Source organism: Chlorocebus sabaeus, chromosome 13, assembly GCF_047675955.1.
Source record: "Chlorocebus sabaeus isolate Y175 chromosome 13, mChlSab1.0.hap1, whole genome shotgun sequence".
Lineage (NCBI taxonomy): Eukaryota > Metazoa > Chordata > Mammalia > Primates > Cercopithecidae > Chlorocebus > Chlorocebus sabaeus.
Genome location: NC_132916.1, coordinates 52065525 through 52081546, shown reverse-complemented (window position 1 = coordinate 52081546; position 16022 = coordinate 52065525). Strand labels below are relative to the sequence as shown.

At 35.6% G+C, this 16022-nt stretch overlaps 1 protein-coding gene across 3 annotated transcripts in view; it reads left to right on the top strand.

Annotated features, from left to right (window-relative positions):
• THEMIS (thymocyte selection associated) overlaps positions 1 to 16022 on the top strand; it is a 210582-nt gene that overhangs the window by 177143 nt on the left and 17417 nt on the right. For all 3 annotated transcript variants that reach the window (XM_073022451.1, XM_008007111.3, XM_073022452.1), the window contains one exon: positions 13950 to 14085. In XM_073022451.1, coding sequence (XP_072878552.1) covers positions 13950 to 14085 — 136 coding nt within the window. The remainder of the gene's footprint in view (positions 1 to 13949; positions 14086 to 16022) is intronic.

The following is a 16022-nucleotide window of genomic DNA, read 5'->3' as shown; positions in this document are numbered from 1 at the left end:
ATTTCACAATAAGTACTTCCAATGAGCAATACAACATTGAAAAGTTATTTAATCTCACCAGTCATCTGGGAAATGCAAATCAAACCAATGAGGAGATAACACGAACACCAGCAAATCCACTAGAATGGTTAAATAGATTGAGAGTATCAAGCCTTAGCAAGAATATGGAGAAACTGCTACTTCACATACCCATATAGAGAGTGTATTACTCTGGGAAACTGTCTGCAGGCTCTACTAAAACTGTCATGTGACCCAGCACTGACCTGTCTACAGCAACATATTCATATGTGCTCCCAATAGAAATGTGTGACATGTGCACAAAAAGACACGAACAGGAATATTCACAACAGCATTATTTGTAACAACTAATACTTGGAAATTACTCAAATATTCTTCAGTAGTAGAGTAAGCAAATGCATTTTGGTTTATCCATACAATGGAATGATGCTATGAATCTAAAGAAGGAAGCCAGACACCAAAGAATATGTTATATGACTCAAAGCATATAAAGTTCCCAAACAGGGGAGAAAATTAGACTATGATACTAGGTGTCAGGATAAAGATTAGCTTTGGAGGAAAAGCACTGGAAATGTGACTAGGTTGAGGCATGAAGGAGCTGCTGGGATTATTAATATTCTATTTCCAGATCTGTGTAATGGTTACATGGAACATTCAATTTATATCAAGTTATTGAGCTGTGTCCTTATTATTTGTGCATTTCATGAAAGTATTATATACTATTGTAAATAAAATATTGTACTTATGAGCAAAAGAGAATCGTTTAAAAAAACCTGACAGTTTTCACACTTCTAGTATTAGGAGGTATAAAAAGCAGATGAACGAACCATACCCATCAAGATGTAAGCCAAAAATTTGAAATCATAAAAATGATTGAAATGAACATTTATAAACACTCATAGTGACAACAAACTTCACCATGTTATGCGATATTAGCCACTGGAAAAATGAAACCATAATGATTAACAATATACTTTTTAAAACTCAGAAAACAGGTATTGGAAGATACTTGCCTATAGTTTTTCAGCACTGTATAAAATTATGGTATACTCAACCCAATACTGCATAACATTTAAGATTCACCAAAATTAATATTAACCCTTATGAGTTTAAAGAAAAAAAAAAATGGCCTGGCGAGGTGGCTCACGCTTGTAATCCCAGCACTTTAGGAGGCCGAGGTGGGTGAATCATGAGGTCAGGAGATTGAGACCCTCCTGGCTAGCAGGGTGAAACCCCATCTCTACTAAAAAAAAAAAAAAAAAAAAAATACAAAAAATTAGCCGAGCATGGTGACATGCACCTGTAATCCCAGCTAGTTGGGAACCTGAGGCAGGAGAATCGCTTGAACCTGGGAGGCAGAGGTTGTAGTGAGCCAAGATCGTGCCACTGCACTCTAGCCTGGGTGACAGAGCAAGACTCTATCTCAAAAAAAAATAAAAGAAAAAGAAAAAAGAAAAAAAAGTACCAATAAAGAAAAAGCAACATATCATGGAAGTACATTGGTTCTTCCTAAATATGGCGAAAATCACATAAAGAAACAGTATGGTGACAAATTAGAACTTTTTTTTTTTTTTTTTTTTTTTTTTTTTTTTTTCTGAAAATGCCCTTGACAAATGCTTAGGAAAAAAATGCTGAAGATTTCAATACACTAATACACATAACAGTTTAGAATAATGCCTGACACTTAGCACAAAATAAATGTTAGCTGTTACTATAGTTTGTATGAACAAATGACTCAGTTAAGGGAGATTTTTCTATAAGTTGCATGAGAATTCTGTTTTTTTCCCTGACGTATCTGTTTATTATATTTACATGATTGTGTTTCAATAATGAAATACACAAAGAAGTATTTCTTATGCATTGGAGAATCCATTATTCTATCCCTTAATGACTTCTTTAGTGAAAGCATTTCTTTATGGATAAGTTGAGTAAGTACAACCACTGATACAGTAGCTGCATTGCCCAGAATTTTTAAAGTGTTTATGAAAAAGCCTGGAGAAATAAATTCACATATGAAATCCCCAGTGTCATTATAGACATGTTATTGCAGCAAAGAAATTATAACCAGAGGTTTACCAAATTCTGCCGGATGTACTAAATATGTTTAATTTATAGAAGCAAAGGTTTAAAAATACGGTAGAACCCTCATGATATTCTGTGAGAAGGGGAATGACTATGGCATTGTTTTGCATCATCTAAAAACTTGCCAATAATCTCATGAAAGAACGCTTTTTACAAAATTAAGGACGTATTAGTATTAAGTTTTATTTTACAAAATGGTGAGCATTCAAATTTGCCTACCTCATCCAGGATAAGTGCCAGGAACACACATGTATACACTTGAGCTGGCCGTTTAGTTAAAAGATAAAAATGTAACTTTAATAAAAGAATCATTCTATGGAGAATATTTTGAAAATTGATTGTTTTGGAATATTTTTGATGTTATATGCTGTCACTGCTGAAAACAATGTACAACCTGTAAAGACTGTCATATTGTAAACCTTAAAAACATGGAAGGAAATTTTCTAATCTTTGATAAAATCTTCCAAAGAATTGCAGTGGATTTTAAACTCAATAATAAAAATATTAAATGATTAAATATTATTATCTCAAATCCTCCTTCCTTCCTTCCTTCCTTCCTTCCTTCCTTCCCTCTTTCTTCCTTCCTTTGTCCCTCCCTCCCTTCCTCTTCTTCCTCTTCATCTCTTTCTTTCTTTCTTTCTTTCTTTCTTTCTTTCTTTCTTTCTTTCTTTCTTTCTTTCTTTCTTTCTTTCTTTCTTTCTTTCTTTCTCTTTCATTCTTTCTTTCATTGGTTGTTTCTTTCTTTCTCTTTCTTCTCTCTCTCCCTCCCTCCCTTTCTTCTTTCCATCCTTTTGTTTTCTTTCTTTCCTTTACTTTTTTCTTTTTTTTTTCTCTCTTTCTCTCTTTTCTTTTCTTTTTTCTTTCCTATAGAGACAGGGTCTCTCTCTGTTGCCCAGACCTGCAGTGCAGTGGCACAATCATAGCTTACTATAGCCTTGACCTCCTGGACTAAAGCCATCCTCCGGCCTCAGCTTCCTGAGTAGCTGGGACTGCAGGCACCCACCACCACTCCTGGCTTTTTATTTATTTTTTAGAAACAGGTCCTCACTATATTGCTCAGGCTTGTCTCAAACTCCTGGCCTGAAGTGATTCTCCTGCCTCAACCTCCCAAAATGCAGGGATTACAGACATAAGCCAACATGCTCAGCCAGTTTATCGTTTAAAAATAATTTGACATCAAGGTGGGTAAAACTTTATTAGCCATTTTTAACAAATATTTGCACAATTGGTAGATAATTTTTAAACATATTCATCATGACTTAGAGTGATTAACAATATACTTTTCCTGCTTGGATCCACATGGCTTTGTGGAGCTTCATTTTCAGTGGTGACAGCCATGAAAACTCAGTACACAAATGAACTTAATTATAAAGCAAACAATTGAATCGCTGTATCATAAAGTGTTAAATCAAAATTTTAAAAAGTATTAAAACCATTCCATTGTTTTCTCAATATATTATTAATAAATGAAATAAAATTTTGCCTTAAATATTTTTTAAAAAATTTGCATTAAACAAAATATTTTATTTCAACTTTACCTCTCTGAAATTTCTACTTTGAGTTTGTTTTATAATACACATACTATATTAGTACAGCAAATGTATACAACTACATATGTTAAATACATGTGTATAACTTTATGTTTATATACATGTATCATATTTATGTTTTACACTTAAAATTTTTATTAATAACATGCAATCAGAATGGTTTAGAGATCACTAATTTAGAAGTTGTTAGGGAAGAGAAAAGGTAGTAAAGAGATGAGTGCATAAGGATCCCGGAGATGGAATACTGGAGGCTGAGGGGAAAATGCCTTTAAAAAACAGTGAGTTGGTTAACAGAGTTATATGCAGTAGAAGACCTAGGAACGACAAGGTCTGAAAAAGCACTTTGGGATTTATGACTTATGACTAGAAAGTGGTTGGTGAAAGTATTGTTGGTCAAGTTGTAGGAACAGAAACCAGATTCTATTCTGTAAATACCCAGATAAGTGAGTGAGAGGGAACAAAAGGAGCAGTAAGCGGATTGCTCTTGTTAAAGCTTGGCAGAAAAATGAACGAGGCAATGGAGGAGGAGAGTCAGAAAATACATGAGAGGTTGGAAGAATGATTGATTAAGTATGTCACGGGAAGAGGGGAAGAGAAAGTGTCATATTCCAAGGGGAAGCCATGCACGTTGGAAAAGGACTGGACATTTTGTGAGTCAGTAAGAAACAGAAGAAATCAAGTGTTGTTTCTAAGGAAAGAGAAGGAGAGGTATGGGCATTGATTTCAGATGGCCACCATATCAACGAATTAAGTGATTAACATTCTAAAATGAGGAATGTCGAATTTCCATTGTGAACTTTGATAAAAGAGAAAAAGGCTTGAAATATCTTCCACAGACCTCTCAAAAGGAAGGGAAGCAGAGATCCTCCAAAAAACTGAGCAACACTGAGGACGCACATGTCACCAGGTAACATGAATGCATGTCAGAAACAAATAGAAAATTTCAAGTTTTTTTTCTTTTAAACCAGCAATGAGCTTGCTACTTCTGGGTATGAGTGCGAGAGAGAGAGAGAGAAAGAGAGATAGAGAGAGAAGAAATTGGCAAAGCGGGTAGAATGGAAATTGAGGATGTGATATCTGATAGTCACAGTAAGAAAGTTTTTAATATGAAGGTTTTAAAGCCCCTTGGGTAGGGAAACAGTGAGGCAAGGAAGAAGTCAATAGGTAAAAATAAATGAAAGAGTGATAGGGGGTTCAAGTGTATTTGAAGATACAAATGTAATCAAATGAAAAAATATTTTAAATTCAGATCTTTGCTCAAATATAATGAAAGCTCTTCTCATTCAAATCTTTGCTCAAATGTCAAACTCTCTAAAATTGCAACCTTGTTGCCCTACTCTACATTGTCTATCCACTTCTCTGTTTCATTTTTTCCCATTGAACTCATTCTATATATTTTCCTGATGTATTTGTTATTGGCTCTTCCTCCCTGCCACCTCATCCCAAATCCCAACTCACACACACAGGATGTAAACACAAGGAGGGCAGGGAATTCTTTGCCTCTTCTTTCTTAGTACTATATCCCCAATACCTTTGCATAGTTGTTGCTCATTATATACTTGCTGAATGAATGAATGAATGATCATACAACAATGGAAAGGGAATGAATTGGTATAAATTAACTAAATCTTTATCTTTTATGTTAATATTTGAAAGTTAGTAATTTAAGCTGATAAGTTACAATGTGTAAAGTAAATGTTACAGATGTAGACTCCAGCAAAACCAAAAAGCAGAAATAGTAAGAAAGAAGTTGCTTTGAGGGATTGGAAATGTTGGGATAGGAGGCTTTTGCTTTCCCTTCTAACTCTTCTGCACTGTTTGATTGATTACAACATGAATGTATTGCTTTGATGAAAAATAAAGCTAAAACAACACCAGAAAAAAGAAAATAAGACCAAGAGGGAAGAGCAGTGTTAGTAGCAGCAAGTGAGAGCACAGAGGAGAGTGTTGGAATCCAAGATCGTGAGGATGGAGATATTCTGATGAACAATGAGGTCCATGTTCTGATTGTACTTACAAGAGTCTAAAAAAGACTAAAAGGAAGTTCAACAGTGGTGCAAACATTAAGATCTGTTGATGTCATGTTTGGAGAGGGAGAGCAAAGAGGAGAACATGAGCTAGAGGCCATTCTGAACAAAATGGAGAAGGATCCTGAAGATGAAGGGCCATGCCTGGAATCTATAGAAATTTCAAAAAGGTGCTGGGTGGTGGTGCCAGACAATGCCTTAAAAGGGGAATCAGAAATAGGGCTTGTGAATTAGAGGAGGTCGGAAGAGCAGCCTTTATGGGAAGAGATTTCAAAGAAATGTTGCCAGGCTTAAGTTGAGCTGAGCAGATAGAAAGCAGGCTCCAAGGACCACATCCTATACAGGGCACCTATTCACAACAGCACATGCATTTTGTATTTTAGCAACACTTTGGTAGCAAGAATGCCATTCAATAGTTTATATATAGTAATTTGAAGGCTTCAAGAAATAGTGAGATGAGTCATACTCATCAAAATCATTTCTAGCTCAAATAATAATACAACAATGTTTTAAATCAGATTGCCAGGACATATACTTTTTAAAGACTCATGTGAAAACCTGCATTTTAATACCCAGAAGGCTAAGATGATTTCAAAGGTAATTTTTAAGAAATGAATTGAGAATAATTTTCCTAGATACAGACAGACCTATTATAAAGTATACCACAGTTTCCATCTGCCATCTGCAGCAACTGTCACCCTGCTGGACACTGTTCAAATGCTATTCATATGTCCACTAATTCAAAACTAATTTCACCAAAATCTCATCTAACAAAAAATGTGTCACATCGTTGATTCCACTGTAATTTCTGTTTTCATAATTTAAAATAAGATTAATCTTCCTGCCCTTTGGCCACAGATTACACTCACAGACTCTAAGAGTTATGATTTCCCGTTAAAATAGGAGCTTTGAAAGTTATGACAATAATCATGCAAATTAATTACTTCCAAATTTTCAGGAAGACAAAATAAGGAAGAAGATTTATCACTACACAAAGAGCTGCTCCAGTGTGCATTACATCAGCATTTTGAGTAAGCCAACTTTGGCAATTTGAAGAGGAGGGACTTGCCACAGAGTCTCTAAAATAGCAAATTCTTTTGCATGATTGTCCAATATCTGGAGTGACAAGGCTAACATCTTTGAGGGTAGAAGGAATTTTTATTTATCTCCTTAAGAATAATAATTGTACAGATTAGCTGTCTACTCAGATCTCATTTTAAAGTAAGAAGTGTTGGCTAAGCCTTGCTTCAAATCTTCATTTCATCTTTGGCTAAATTCACAGAATGTTAGAGTAGCAAGAAGCACATTGATTTGAGCTTGATGGAAGTATGTGAAGAGGTTCTCCACCTAAGTATTGTAGATGAAAATACTTCAACTCATTTCAATCAAAGTATGTGATTATATTGAGTTCTTCCCGCATCCATGAACTAGGATTTGATTTTTTCCAAGAGGATGATTAAATCAACGTAAACCAAGATCGTGGGACTTCTAGATATCAAATTACCTAGATCCCAGTTTTCATCAGGGAAAATAGAGGACGATGCAAGTGAAATCTATATCTGAAATATGAGTACTGTTAATCTCTTACTTTAATGCTTGATATAGTCTTGAAACATATTTTGAAAGTGAAGTATAAAATAATATTAATAGTAATGAAGAACTTCTTTCCCAGAGGATACAGTAAGATATTTGATGTATGATATGTGAGATGATTTCTAATCAGTTACAGCAAGGATGGTTTTTCTTGGGTCTGGTCCCAGCCAGTCCAAGAAGAAGAGGTCTTTGTAGGATTCAGATGGGGTGCTGTCTTCTCTTATTAGAGCAACTAGGGAAATAGATTCAGGCATCTTTCTTTTCTGTAGGCTTACTGTCTGTCCTCCAACCCAAGAAAAGGTCAGGGTAGACACCAACTTTATCAAATGTCTGACTTTCTGGAGGTACTTGAAATAAGCACAGAAGGAAAAGTCTGTTCTTCTTGTTAACCACTATTGGGCCCAAGGATGTCTCAGTGTCAAGCCACATGCAAACACCTGTGACTGCTGGTGAAGTTCCTGATCAACTGCCAGCCCAGACCTAGCCAGCAAGGTCACATTTGAATAAGAAGGTGTGAAGGGTCCAGTGAGGAGGATCACACTCAAGGAGGGTAAGTGATGCCAGCAAGGAATCTCACCTGGGAAGGTCGCAGCCTAAAGCTCCAGGAGGAGCAGAAAAGGGGAAATGAGCTTCTGATGAGCTGATGAACCACGGCCTGCCAAACACAGGCTTGAGCAAACCCTCTGTAAACAACATAAGGTTGCAAGGGACAGGAAATGGTCAAAAGATAGCATGTCTTTGGGATAGGGTTGAACAAGCTCAGAAGGATCTCTTTGAATTGGTGTAAAGAAGACATTCTGTGAAGAAAGGGCAGTTTGAGTATATATGAATCATTGTAGGAAACCTCAGAATATTGCCCAAAAGAGATGACTGTCTATATGGATGGTCAGTTTTAGATTATGTTTCAGTTTATATTCTTGCTTTTTTTAAAAAAAATTTGCCTCTATTATATTATGGACCTTTATAATACACAATGAGAAATTAATTAGTTTTTATATAAAACACTTAATTATCTTCTAAATTATTTATGGTGATTCAACTAGGTAATAAACAGAAGAGAACACACACAGAGACACACACGCACAGACACACACACATACACAGTAGGAGACAGATTACATACAGAATGCTTTTATAGAATGATCATTTGCATATCCCCAGCAAACCTATATTCTCTTTTATTTATGTATAGTCTCTGAATTATTGCCATTGTTCTTATTTTAAGTAGAATTTAATTATCTGGAAGAAAGTTAGTTAATGAGAGATTTCTTCTCAAATATCACTTGAAATTTCTTCACTTAAATGTACTTTCTGAAGTGAAAAAGTACAGGCAGTGGAAAGTAGCAGTGTTTATATAAGCAGAGAGGGAGGTTGCTTTTTATAGTCGGCAGAGGATTGATTTTTTTACAAAGTAAAAAGTAAAGTACTTTATCTAGGATACTTCATGTTGCTTTAAATATGAATGATATACAGTCCCTGGTGAAGACAGGTCTTTTGTACCTCTCTAAGGAAAAACATGGCCATTTGCCCTTGGGGAGAAGGGGCACAAATAAATACAATCATGAACTAGGAATCTCAATAAATTGAAAAAGTATGATTTTACTCAACGGCATGGCCTTAGTTATGAGATGAAAGATTTGAAGAGCTCTTTCCATTTTTTTTTTCGTGGACATCTTGGTTAACTTTTTGGTAATATTTAATTGTTCCTTTCTTTGTGAGACAAATATTCAGTACCTTATAATTGCGTCATTACCTTTAGCAGGAATATTAAAAACAATGTGCAAACTACAAGCCAAGAAATACATAAAAATAATTTAATAGTCATTTCAAATTAGCAGACAGGATTGTAATGATTCATTTCTAATAACAAGTTAAATGGAAATTACATAGAATAAACAGAACCTTATTTTTGAAGTACAACTACAGCGTGGTCACAGAGGCCTGATGCATGGCAGTTCAAATTTATCTATGTTCCTCTCCATTCTTTGCAGACATTTTAATTTTCTCATTTTCCTCTGGACCCAACCTTCAGGTTGAAGACTTGACATCACAGAAGCAGGACCTGACAGAGGGTTTTATTTCTCCAGTTGTTGTCAGACCACATTCTCACACCTAGGGTATAGAGGCTGCTGTGTTTACATACTTAGTTCTCAATTCTCACTTTCTCTAACATAACAATTCTCAGATTTATAACTTCCATAGATGGTTGACCAATGTAATTTGATTCAGAGCTATATGGGATACTGTATATAGTTCTGCATGATTTCAGTAATGAGTTTATTTAAAAGCACAGGATTTGGAATATGTGTTTTTTATAGATAAAACAAGGTAAAATGTAATTGCATTTTATCTACCAATATATAATGATAAGCAGTACTGTTAGGAGTGATGATATACACAAACTTGCTTATGCATAGGAGTGTGACTATACAGTGGCTATTGATAACTGGCTAAAGAAAAAGTCACACAAATTAAGTCATGTTTTATTCATGAATTTGCCTATTTATTTAATGTGTAGTTATTTAATGCCTACTATATTTAAAACCCTGAGATAAGAGCTCGGGACAGTGAACAGGGCATGCATAGTTTTTACTTCCAGGGAGTTTTATTTTAGCCAGGGAGATAGACATTAAACATGAAAACAGCTATTATTTGATTGTAATTATAAAAATTGCATTATAGTAGAAGTACAAGGTGCACAAAGACTAGAAAATAGGGCACTGGCTAAGGTTTGTACAGTGAGTGATACTTGCAGGAACCCAAGCCTTCGTAATATTAAGGGGGAAATTTTACTAAGAATGTCCTAGGCAAACAGAATAGCCAAGCCTTCAGACAGGAAGGAAGTGTGATGAGATTGTGGACCTGAAAGGATGTTAGAATTAGAGTCCAGAGTGCTTACTAAGGCATACAAGCTCCTGCCTCTCTACACCTCATCTCATTTCATAAATCTCTACCTCCCCACTGGAGTCATAAACGTACAGGTGGTAGATCAAACCACATGATTGCTGAAATTATCTAGGAATGGTAAAAAGAAAACTGGGAGAATAACAGAACCTTGAGACCTCTTGACACTCGATGTTTAGTTAAGAAGGATACTCCAGCAAAGGAGACTAAGAATAAGCACTCAGAGTGGTAGGAGGAACATCAGAAGCCAAAAGAAGGAGGTGACCAGACATGTCAGATGCTGCTGAGAGGTAAAACAAGTTGAAGTCTGGCCGGTTATTGGCCAGATTGAAGTTACTGAACAGAAATGGATGCTGGGTAGAGAAGAAAGGAAAAAGAGCAAGGGGGTGATGGATATAGAGAAAGTAAAGGGATTAGTGGATCTCAGATCCCAGTGAAGTCCACGAATAGCCTTGGCAGAAATTGTGGAAAAAGCAGTCTTGGAGAAGGCGATTTGGCTGGAGTGAAGGGAATAAACTTGAGGATAGGAGAAGAAGTGAAAGAGAAACATACTTAATATTGGAGGTGGAAACATTTCAGCTGATGATAGACTTCAAATGTGATCTTGGGACTGAAAGCATGAGTTAGAAAAAATGAGAAGTTCATTTGTAATAAGGAGATCTGGGGATGAATAAGATAGAATATTCATGTAGATGTGGATATTGTCCAAGATCATGGCGATGCTGAGGCTACATCAGATGCTGGACAACAGTCCAGGTGCCAAAGACTTCTTTTGAAAGATGCATAGAGATGAGTAGATAGATGATACCAACAAGAAGAGAGATGGGGCATAGCTAGACGACAGGAATATCAAAGCAGCAGGCACATTTGCAAGGAGGTAAGGTGTAATGGACAACACTCAGGGAAGGGGATCCTCCACTTGAGGGTAATAGGGATGAGGAAGAATAAGCAGCCAGTATCATTCACAGAGGAAGTGGTGTTTTCAAAGAAGAATGAGATTTTAGTCAGGGTAAGAAGGTAGAGACAATGTTCAGAAAAGAAGTTGAATATGTAGTGAAGTTTGCAAACTATGAAGCAAAGTTATCAAGGCACGGTGGAAGAATTTGAGAGATAGGAAAGGGAGGAGGGAAGAGAGAATTGAGGGTTAGGGAGGGCAGTTGGGTAATTAAGAATGAAACACTGCAGGAATTTTATTGTAGCAGAAAAGAGATGCCAGGGCATAATGTGCAGACCCGGGGAACTAGATGGAGGGGCTAAATAAACAAGGAAGAGGGAGTATGGCAGGGTCAATAACTTAAGAGACACCTACCTCCCTTTACGTTAGGACCTGGGAACAGCAGCTTGGCTATAATATGTAACGTAAAAGAGAAGTTGGAAAATCTGACAGGGCTTACTTAAGAAGAGACTCCACTGTGGGAACTGTTTCCAGGAAAATGAGGCTCTTAATTACTGAAACACTAATATGTTTATAAAATGTCCAGTCTGCCAGAGGTTTGCACCAGGAAGCACAGGAGCTTTACAATTCAGAACCTATTCTGATCAAGGGGTTATTTTCTCTCTCAGGCTTTCACAAAAATCCTTTCATGAGTAAATAAGCTCAGCATTTCTTTTATTTTCAGTGTGGAATATATTAGAATATACATAACTTGCATGAATTCTTAACTTTCCCTCAATGTTTTAATATTTTCAATTGAATTTGGTATGAACAAACATGAAGCTTATTCCTTCTTTAATCTATTGCATTGCTCAGTTCTGAGAAACTATGATTTAATACTCATGTCATAACTTGAAATAATAATATACTTTTCAAAGGTGTCTAATTCAGAATCAGGAAAGTAGTTGGATACTGAAATCTGCTTCTTTCCAAAAACTACGTGATAATAGAGGCCTGACAATAAATTTTAAAAATTACAGTGATGGACTTATTTTTTGTGGGCTGTGGAGGAGCTAAAAATAAACAAGCATGATGGTTTAGTTCTAGTCAATACCAACATCCAAACTGATCTTGTGAGCTGTCTTTTATAGTATCGCTAGGATCCCTTCCTTTGCCATTAGAAAAGGAATTTGAGAAATATCTGCAAATGACTTACCACACTCTATTTTAATTATCTGCATAAACAATGTAAGAAATTGTGTTTTAATAATTTGGAGTCTGAGAGAATGTCATGTTATGTTTGTATTCTCACACCACATCCATTATCTGGGATACTATAGATAGATGGTGGTTGAATGTACCAGTTGTCTATCAGCATACAATGCTGCATAACCACCAGAAAAACATAATGGCATACAACCAAAATCACATTCATTTTGCTCATGAAGCTGTGGAATTCAGCTGACTTGAGCTGGTCTCAGATGATCTAGACTGGTTTCACCCAAATGTCTGGGGCTTCTCTGGCTGTTGTTTGCTTCAGCTTGGACAACTGGGGTGACCTAACTCTCCATCTCATGTTCAATCTGTGGCCAGCTAGTCTAGGCATAGTCTCATGGCATAGTGGAAGTTAAGGAATGAGCAAAAACAATTGTGCAAGCCTCTTTTGAGCCTCTGTGTCAATATCCTGTTGGGCCAGAAGAAGCCACATTAATAGGCCAAAAGTCAGAATAGGAGGGTACTGCAAAATTCTGTAGTAAAGGACATGGATATAGAGAGGAGTGAAGAGTGAGGGCTACCTGGGCATCCAGTCCCCTGCATTAAAAATCTCAAGAAATCAATCATGAAGAACACTGTCCGAGGTTCAGGATTCATATCATAAGACTCAGCACTGTTCATTTTGTTAACTCAAGTGAATTATTTAATCGTTCTAAAGCCTAATTTCCTTATTGGCCTTTCTCAAGCTTTAAGAGAGGCTGATTTTATAAAATCAAGCTTTCAACGAATTTCATGCAATATATGGTCTATAGGAGAAACTTTACAGGAAAGGTATCCATTATACTATCCTTTAGTAGCCAACATGGCTAGTCTGAATGGCCACAGTTGACACGATAATATTGACTCTAAGAATCTTCACATATTCTGTAATCTTATTCAAATTGATAAACTTCCAATCTGGACTTGGGTATGAATTAATTAAGTGCTGGAAGTTTAATTTCCAATTGAAGTTTTCACTTTTTGCTCCCATCTGATGATTCTTTTGAAGCATACAGTGTGTCAGTATAATGTCAAATGCTGTGACATCTCTTACATGTGAGATGAGTTATAGGGACCATTGATGCCGTGCCTTAATAATTCATTGTTATGATGAATTATTACTCTGAAATTGACTAGAGGAGCTTTGTCAAATTTGCATAATGCTGATAAAAAATGTGGGTTAATTTATAGTAGATGTTATGATATGTTTTATATAAAGAGTATGATGATACATAAATGAAATCTGCTTTTGATCATATAATATGAAATTATGTAATATATAATGAAGTGCTGGGTTAGTTAACTATAAGAATAAAAACTAAATAAAAATGTTCTAAATGAAAAATATATTTTACAAGCTTCACAAGAAGAAAATAATATACACAAATGGTCTTTGAAGATGGTTTTCTATGCCTAAAATTATTTCTTATTCTAGTTACTTAGATTGCTTCAAAAATTGTACACCTTGATTTCCAAAATATATTGATGAACATATAATTTGTAACTTGCTTCGACATGTCAAATGTTCTGTTTCAGACATACAGAAATGAATTGCCATGTGATAAATCTTTCATATTTCTCCGAAGCATTTATTTTGGACTGACAATTTACTTGTGAAATCAGTCACTCTGACTTGTGTCATTTCAGCGTCATCACGTAGACATAACCAAGAAACTTCACCCAAATCAAGCTGGCCTGGATTCGAAAGTACCGGTTGGTAGTCAGAATGATTTGGTGGATGAAGAGAAAGAGAGGAGCAACCGTGGGGCCACGGCAGTAGCAGGTACTGATGTGACTATAGGTTAGTTAAGCCACGGTAGTTTGACTGTCCACGTGACAAAGGTACAATGGACAGATTCTTACTGTTATTTTGTTTGGAATATATGACTCAGCCAAAGTAATCACCCTGCTCTGCAGATCACATTGAAATGAAGTTTTACGTGAAGCATGATGTTGAACACTCACAATAATAATAGTCATGTTTATTGTTTTCCATTATTAGATTTTTCACCTCCTTTATGGCTTTCATGGCCAATAAAATATTTTAAGATTGCTTGTACTTTTTTGATAATAATATTTTGATATTTTTGCTAGAACAATGAACAAGAAGAATTACTGTCTTGAAAAGAGGTTAAAATAATTGAGATGTTTTAAATTTAAAGAAGTGTCAGATAAGTCATTGAATGCAAGCTTGAATTATGATGGTTCAGTTTATAGAGATTGTGATCTGATATTTTTCATCTCCACTGAGTGCAAAACAAAAGCAAATGGACTTGTGGAGGAGTTGATAGCATTCAATTAAGCTACCCAGACTAACTTCCATATGGCGGAAATTTGGGATGAGCTAGCAAGGGAAATAAGAAGTTTGTTTCTTGCCAATATTTTAGACACACCAAACCCTCTCAATTTCTATTACACTTTATCTTTGAAACTTCACATGTATTTCGTATGAAAATTGAAACTGTAATTATTCTTAAGCATACGGTTTCCTCCTTTCTCATCCTTATTTGGTTTTGTAGCTAGCATGCTTTCTTCTCCAAGGACATGTAAAAGTCAAAATACTAGATATAAAGTCTCTGAAGTGTTTCTGCTCCAAACGCTGTCTGCACGATCTGGGTTCTTTCATGTAGTTAGCTTACTGGCTTCTGACACTCCTATAAAAACGTCCCAGAGAGCTTTTCTTATTACCTTTTCATTGACTCTCTCCTAGTGAGAAAAATGAAATTCTGTAAAGGGCTTTGAAAACCATGCATATTGCAATTCCTCCACATTTCTAATACTAATCAAGTGTGACTATAAAAGAAACAACCACGGCAGTGAAAATTGCTGTAGCGCATTGAGTCTCAAGCCATTATTAATTCATAGGAACCTGTTTTTTTTTTTTTTCTTTAAGATTGTGGATTTTAAAAAGTACCAGATAACACAATTCCTGAGATCAAAGTTTTTGTTTCAATCAGAAGGAAACGTTATCTAATCTTCTCTTGTATGTGAATCTTTCTGGGATGGTACAGCAGTAGTCCCAGCTTTGTGCCCTGAGTGAGTAGTACAGCGTATGTTACAGACCAGAGCAGTACCAGCTTTGAACATATTACTTGTAAGTGATGATTTTAGGGACAAAAATGACCTGGAATTAAAGCAGTGGTTCTAGGCAAGTGAGACTCCCTAACTTCATTCAAGAGAGTAAAATGGAATCTCCTTTCCTAGATAAATTTGATTTTAACATCCATTTATTTAGAAATTACCCAGTATGAACATCTTGGCAATATTTTTATTTGCTTTCCCATTTGTAAATGCAATAATTACAGTCTTTCTTCCTTATGGATTATAATTGTGTGATAATTCTATATATAAAAATACAAAAGTAGAGTAGAGCAAAAATATAATCTTTCAAACTTTATTTTTATCTTATATCATATAGTATATGTTCTTCATTTCCAAAAAAAAAGACTCATTGGAGCCATACTTAACATTTACCATACTGCACATGGATAGCTCATAGAATATGTTGTAGCCTTCTTTGAGTTCAGGATGGGTAGATTAGGCCTTTTCTGAGCTTTCTCCTCTTTCTAATGCTTAGACATAAGTCAGTCATGTCCTAAATTATCTTTGATGAGAGTAACAGTAGCAGAGACTTTGTAGCATATCACAGACTTAAAAAAAAAAAAAAAAAAAAAAAAGCCTAATTAAGATAGGGGTGCTGCTTTGCTTTTCTAGTGTTGC